General features: G+C 40.2%; 1 protein-coding gene across 2 annotated transcripts; it reads left to right on the plus strand.

The window, feature by feature from the left end:
• The first annotated feature begins 3,279 nt into the window (after positions 1 to 3,279).
• LOC140929857 (4-galactosyl-N-acetylglucosaminide 3-alpha-L-fucosyltransferase FUT6-like) lies at positions 3,280 to 7,077 on the plus strand. Of its 2 annotated transcripts, XR_012164808.1 has the most exons (3): positions 3,280 to 4,160; positions 5,682 to 6,115; positions 6,221 to 7,077. XR_012164808.1 is itself a non-coding variant. In XM_073379555.1 (2 exons), exons 1-2 carry the CDS (start codon positions 3,446 to 3,448, stop codon positions 6,029 to 6,031), a joined length of 1,065 nt encoding a protein of 354 aa, XP_073235656.1. In that variant the 5' UTR covers positions 3,280 to 3,445; the 3' UTR covers positions 6,032 to 7,077. The 2 variants fall into 2 exon arrangements, 1 of the variants encoding a protein (XP_073235656.1); XM_073379555.1 differs by having other exon boundaries at positions 5,682 to 7,077.
• The last annotated feature ends 254 nt before the right edge of the window (positions 7,078 to 7,331 follow it).

The raw sequence follows: 7,331 nt of genomic DNA on the forward strand, positions 1-7,331 counted from the left end.
AGTGCATAGCGAGTTGGCTAAGTCCCTATTTATATCCTTCTCGACGGCCAGGGCATTGGGATCAGAAGTGTGAATTTCCGTGTCGTTCACATAACTCTTAGGTTGCACTTCTCGATAGCAAAGTTGAGATCGTTCATAAAAATGTTAAATAACAGGGGTCCAAGAATAGACTCCCGTAGAACCCTAACTACCATACCCGTCCAGGTATCACCCAGCTTCACACGATACGTTGATGATAAATAGCTATGCAAAAAAACACTACTTTTCTTGTGGAGTGGTGTGATTTGTCCGCACTTCCACGTGTCAGGTACATGTGAACTGCTGACGATGATGCTATTAAGGAGATCACAGAAAGGTTTTTCTATGGATGATGAACACGCCTTAACTGCTCTCGGATGAACGAAGTCACATCTTTGGGCCTTGTTAGGATTAATATTCTCCAGCACAGCCTTCACAATATGGTGTTGAATCGGTTTAAAAGCGAACGTATTTATCCCCACAATCGTGTCTGATGTATGTTGCATGTTGCGTCCGTTTGCACACCCAGTAGCATGCATGTTGCTGCATGCCGGGGTTGCGTGTTATTGGGAGTTGTTGCGCAAAGTTTGAAACCGATCAAACGCTTGAGCCAACACCGATTTCAGGCTTACAATATTTTTGTATCATTCTTGGATTATATTTTAAAAAGAAGGAATTCAGTTTATTATATATTTTTTAAGCCCCTTGTGAAAGGACGCAACATTGTTGGCCAACAACTCCCAAACATTGTTAGATGTTACCAGGAGCCCATCAAATGGAGCCTCCATCTCCATTAATTTCTTGAGTCAACCCTTTCCCGAGTAGATTTATAAATAGAACGGCTTGTTTCCCGCCAAAAGTGTCATATTTCCGTGAGTCTCGAGCTCGTATGTCACCGTGGAAAAAATGAAGTTGGATGAAGTCGAACTCAGAAGCCCGTCCTTCGACCGTTTTCCTTTTTTACTATACGTCCATTTTTACAATTTTACAGCTGCTGGGATCTGGGTATCATGACATAAAAGTTAATGAATTACCCGACTGAGACTGAGCATGAAGCGATGGGACAAAGGTAGCGAACTGAGGGTCACGGAAAGGTTATCTTTGCGAGTGTTTTTCTTTTTTGCCGTTTTACATCCCACATTTAAGCATGCACCTTGAAAAGAGTCGATGATTAAGCGTTCTGTGGACGATTTGGAACTTTTCGATGATCAGCGCCGTAAAAGTGCCAAGATCATTTGATTTTTGTCATCACCGTGGAGTGGATTTCGCCAGTTAAGCACCGCATGCAAAAGCGATGACCTAAGTAGCAACTAACGAGGAATGCCGTTCAATTCCGAAATTCGAGAAATTGCAGTCTTCCTTTACAACTGGCTTGTATCACCATGAGAGTTGCCCGATAAAACTGGCACTTGAAAAGTTGAACAGAGGACAACAGTTGCTCGACCGTGAATAATTTGCTAACGGAGGAATTTGTGACATCGCGCTCCAGTCTAAAGACCGACTTATCTCAAGAAAAACAAAATGCATTGTATCTGCGCCAAAAGAATTATGACTGACTAACAGGACAATTCTCAGCAGTTAATGCAGAAGTTTAGGCTTAATTCTTTCCGCCGAATTCGCATCTGTGGATCACTTTTTTGCGAGAAAACAATGGCTGGGCCCGGCGTTACAAAATATAGCAGGGAATCATCACACTAGCTGACGGACAAAACAACCACAAGGACTAGAAGTATTTATTCAGTTAAACGCATTTCGGAAAAAAAAAGAGCCTTGAAAAACTAGAAATTTGATTAATACTGAATCATTTAGCCGAAATAAGAATCTAAACGCTCAAAAAAATTGGCGAAGGAAAACGAATCCTGTCAGAACTACTGACTGCAGGTAGTAGTTAATCATTATGCATGTAACAGACCAGCTTCTTGGCCTCTAACTGTGAGACAAGCAAACCAAAATGAAGATTAACATAGTCAGAGTGTAAAACTCTCCACAGTATAAGCTACCCACTAGAAAGAAAATCTCTGAGCGATGAAAACGCAAAAGTCACGTTTCACTAGCTTATGATTGTGTTTGGCCTGTCAACACCGAATTTCCTGCTGTTCGATGAAGTACAGTAGCAGTGTCATTTCGTCGTTGTGATTGGCTCTTCCCACCGTGGACGCGTGAAGTCTCCCCTGGGAACCGTTCTAATTATAAATCTACTCGGGAAAGGGTTGACTCTAAGGGCATGTATGGGAGATGGAGGCTCCATTTGATGGGCTCCTGATGTTACATGTTTCCTCCTTTTGCACACCTTTCTGCAAGTTGCTGTGGGTTGTTTCGTGTTTTTTGGAGTTGTTGCGCAAACTTTGAAACCGGACAAACGTTTAGCCACGCGCACGGACGCAACAGCTCCCAACATTGTTTTGCGTCCGTTTGCAAATAGCTCTAAGGTTTGTTCATTTCTTTTGTGCTATGAACTATAGATATGTATTTCCTGTACCGTTAATGAAGGGGGAGGAGGAGGAGGAGGGTGCACCCGTTTCTTGCTCTACTTCAACATCAATAAACCACATAGTCTTTTTTCGCAGAATACCAGTTGTATTAGAAAACCGCAGGTCATCTCAGGGGGGGGGGGGGCACCCCCTGCACCCTCCCCCTAGATCCGCCCCTGTATATCACGCTATTTAACCCTTTTTTCCTGACTGCGCCTGCAGGATTCATAACAATTTTTATCTTGAAACTAGTTGTTGAGGGCCAAAATTATCATTATGACAAAAGAATAACAAAATTTGCCGCCATTTGGAATAAGATGTATTGTTGAGTTACAATACAATGCAGTACATTTTAATACGCAATTTGCATGATGACATCATTTACTGCTACGACCAGAATCGTTCAGGGTTTTCTTTTCTTGAGCATATTACGGCTTTTGTCATTTAAATCTCGCTGGCATCACCAAATTTAAATGTAAAAAGAAAAACAAATATGATTATGGTCGTAGTAGTAAAATGACGCCATCGTGCAAATAGCCCGTTCTCCCAATTGGGTTTTTCAGAATTTCCCATGGCCAAGGGCTTTTCTTAACAGTTGTAGAGTCTTTCGTAATTTGATGACGTTATACACTTCCACTGATGAGCCAGATTTTAGGCTTTATTGGAAACCGCCTTTGTCTGATCGACAGCGCTTACGATGCGTGAAAGTTTCCCGTAGTTTTGCATATGCAAATGTACCCTTTCGCCATATTTTTTTTTCTTTTCAAGCGTTCTTCAGTGAAATGGTAACAAGATGGTCAAAACGTTTCTTCTTTTTCTCCGCTGGACTCTCTATTTTCCTTCTCGTCGTGCTAACTTTAGATGACATCTTACTAGCTAAGTTTGCAAAGCGGACAAAATCGTCGTTGCAAAACAAGACACATTCGTTTGGAAACAACTTCCACGCGACGCTAAGCATGAATGCAAAAACTAACAACTCACAACTCACGCAACTGAAAAGGACAAAGACACTTTTACTCATCTATACCACTTTTTTTCGGACAGCAAAGTGGATAAGCGATCGTGATAACTGTGGATTTGAAAACAAGTTTTTATTTGCCGCAAATAAATGTCTCTCAGGTGATTTCGAATTGACCTACGACAAACGGCGGTTTGGGGAAAGCGACTTAGTCGTGTTTCACGCTAGAAACATGCCAAGTGTAGGTCATCTAAGAACGCTGCTGAAAAACAGGTCCACTTCACAGCGCTGGGTATACGCTTTGTGGGAAAGTCCAATTGTAACACCAAATCCTGGTCCATTAAACGGGCTGTTTAACTCAACGTTGACTTACAGAAGCGATTCAGATTTTTGGTCGCCGTATGGAAGTTACGAGGAACTGACTGAAGAAGAAAAAATGAATAAAATAAAAAACATACCGGACTATTCCCAAGGAAAAACTGAACTTGTGGCTTGGATGGTTGGTAATTGTGGCGCTCAACCTCGAATGGCTTTTGCCGAAACGCTGAAAAAATACATCAAGGTTGATGTGTTTGGAAGGTGTTCCGGAAAATTCGGGCAACAGAGAGGTTGTGGAGATCTAACTGCTTGCCTTAAAACGTTTAAGTTTTATTTGTCATTCGAGAACGTTTTATGTGAGGATTACATCACTGAAAAATATTGGGGAAGGCTTGGTAAGACCCTTGTTTTTTTTACCATTTACAAAATAGTTTTCGGTCGGAAAGTAAATAGAACACGACTTTTTGGGTCTTAGGCCCAGTTCAAACGTCGAATTTCACATGTGCCGAACTTAATTGCTATTTTAGTCGACTAAAATAGTTAAATACGGCATTTGATTGAAACGTCGAATTTAACTCTCTTCGCTGTCAATATTCCCAGTAATATAATAATAATTTACTAAAATTCATTCATTAAGTTTGGCACATGTGAAATGCGACGTTTGAATCAAAAGTCGAACCTAAGTCGAATCTTCGACTGTTTCAGTCGCAGATACGGTAAACGTTGCATTTAATTTAAACAGTCGAATTTAATTGATTCAAACGTCGCACTTCACATGCATTTAACTCTCGCGTTAAGTTCGGCACATGTGAAATTCGACGTTTGAACCGGGCCTAGTTTCCAGCAGGGAATTTCGGCATAAACCAACTCTCCCGAATACGGCACTTTTCTCTCACTGTCCCTCACGGGTCACTAAATCTCTCGCATAAAATCAACTTTTGAGCTTTTCTGTGCTTTAGTTTGAAATTTAGCCCATTTTTATTGTCAAAACTTGAATTTGTTTTATTCATAGTGCGGTTTGTATCGCATCTTTGCATGTCTTTAGTCGCTGACAAAGATTACGTCATCATAGAGCGGTTTTCACTTGACTGTCGAAAGTAATTGAGGAATTGGTTTGGTTTTGGTTTTACTACGCCCTTTGGTTAGCTAGTGTATTTACTCTGGTTTTGGTTTTACGACAGTCAAGTGAAAACCGCTCTATCATTACAATCATTACAATGATGAAAGAGAATCTTAATGGTGTGAACTTCGCGTAAGACTTCATAAATTCCTATGTCATAATTTGGGGGATGGGTCGACTTTTGGGGGGGTGGGGGGGGGGGGTCGGTGACAATCGGGGGGGGGGTGTATAAAAGAGAGAGTATCCAGGTTTTAGATCTCCAGAGATTGGCATCTCTGTTTCCGGGAGCAATGGAACATCCGGAAAGGTAGTCCTGTTTTTCCTAGTCTGCGTGCGGGGTGAAGCGTTAAAATGGTAAGGTAAGGGGAATTTTTGGCGCGCCGCCTGCCAATCAGGCGTATTTGTCCGGACAGAGTGTTCCCGGGGGTATTCCCGATAATGCCCTATACAGGGATGCTCCGCCCGAAAAGGGTACCATTTTCAGGCTTCAGGTATATGAAAGGGTAGGGATTTCACTAGTTAAGTATATGAAAGGGTAGGAAAATCTGTCATTTCGGTCGTAAAAAGGCCCAAAACAGCTAACTGATCAGAAACATTTTATCTCTGGGAAAAGTCGAGAAAACTCTCTGGTTTTGTGGTTTATTCATTTCAAAGACAGTGAATTTATAGCTGACTGCTTAATACAGGTGCACAGCATTAGTAAATAGCATTTCAGTCATGGGCCTCTACAATTTAAATATTGCAAAGTTTGGTAGTTTTCAGATCATGTCTAGATCGTTTTTATTTTGTTTTTCAGGTGATATGAATGTCATCCCAGTTGTGATGGGAGGTGCCAATTACTCCAAGCTGGCTATTCCGGGGTCTTATATCAATGTTATGGACTTCAAAACTGTTAAACAACTGGCAGAGTACCTTCAGTATTTGGACAAAAATAACACTGCTTATAATGAATACTTTAAATGGAGACTAAAATACAAGGTGTTTCGAGGCGGCCTTGATTTATCAATGTGTCAAATATGTAAATGGTATGCTGCAAAATCTCCGCTTGAACCCAAAGTTTATGATGACCTCGGAATGTACTGGATGCAGAATGGAAGATGCAATGAGAAAAGGCCTCTCGTCGAAAATATGTGGAAAGAAGAATAATAACTCAGAAATGGTCACATGATGTTACTACACATTTACAGTTGTTTCAAATGCAAAGAAATGTCACAATGATGACATGCTTAGGTAAGCTGGAGAACTGGTAATTTTAATAGAGAAGAGACATTTATTCAAATTACAGTTTGTTGGTTTAATATGTGACTTGTGAATGTTATTATACTTACTCTTCAGGGGCGTAGCGAGTTAGGCGATAAAAGGCCACTGTACTCTCAGGGAAGACAACTAGTTTATGATGCTGGAAAGGCCACAGGACCATGCGCAGTCACCATTAGCCTGTTCCAGGAGCAGAAGTTAAACTTAAAACATTTTCGGTTCAAATTGCCCAACCAGGCAATGGTCAAATTCCCTGACAATAGCACAAGTGATGGTCAAATTCCCAGGGTTTGCTCGGGGAGGGGGGGGGGGGGGGCAAAGCACTTACTGGAGTCACTGGTGTTGTCAAAACTTGACTATTGTGACACTGCCTATTACCCTTTGCCGGAATTTCAACTAAAACGTTTCCAACGAGTCCAGATAGTAGCTGTTAGTTTTGTCCTGAATAGGTATGTAAATGACATTAACGATATTGTTAAGATAGGGTGGTTACCAGTAAGACAGCGAAGAGATTTCCACGTTCTCAAACTCGTTCACCAGGCTTTGTACTCCCCCAGCTGGCCGTCTTACGTACCGCTAGATACAGCCGTTAAACATTTGTGATCTTTGCAGTCAGGAGCAGCAACAAGATTAACTATACCAATGGAGAGGGGCACTTTTCAAGACTCTGCTGCCAAGCTATTTAATATCCTTCCGGCAAATATTAGAAACTGTAGCGATTTCAAAGTATACTGTAGGGAAGTTAATGCCTATCTATTAAATAACATTTGTAAATAGTTTGTAAATTGCATATAGGGTTGTATTACTTTTACTAATTCTTATAACGTTTTTAATTTTTGATACAATATTCTTTTTATAGTCCGATATTTTTGCTTTTTATATTGTAGATTTCAATTCAATTCTTTATTGTAGTATATTATAGTTTTTCATTTTTTACTCAGTATTGTAGTTTTTAACAGGTGAAGAGCCACTAAGTGGATACACTGTTAATAAACCATTATTATCATTATTATTATTTTTTTTTATTGGTGAAAAAATTTTATTGACAACAATGCTAACTATTAAATCCTATTTACAATTAGTTCGCTTGAAAAAAAGAAAAAACTATTCATTCCAAACACTATTTACAATTCCTGTCGATTTAAAAAGCACTTAATTTAGCTTAGAAAGAGTTAATTTAACAACGAAA

The sequence above is a fragment of the Porites lutea genome, chromosome 3, assembly GCF_958299795.1.
Source record: "Porites lutea chromosome 3, jaPorLute2.1, whole genome shotgun sequence".
In the NCBI taxonomy this organism is placed as follows: domain Eukaryota; kingdom Metazoa; phylum Cnidaria; class Anthozoa; order Scleractinia; family Poritidae; genus Porites; species Porites lutea.

What these genes read in the sequence shown, in the direction of transcription:
- LOC140929857 (XM_073379555.1), top strand. Translation starts at nt 3,446, where the DNA reads ATGAATGCAAAAACTAACAACTCACAACTCACGCAACTGAAAAGGACA. An exon ending in AAAATATTGGGGAAGGCTTG is followed by an intron (nt 4,161 to 5,681) that starts GTAAGACCCTTG and finishes TTTGTTTTTCAG; the next exon opens with GTGATATGAATGTCATCCCA.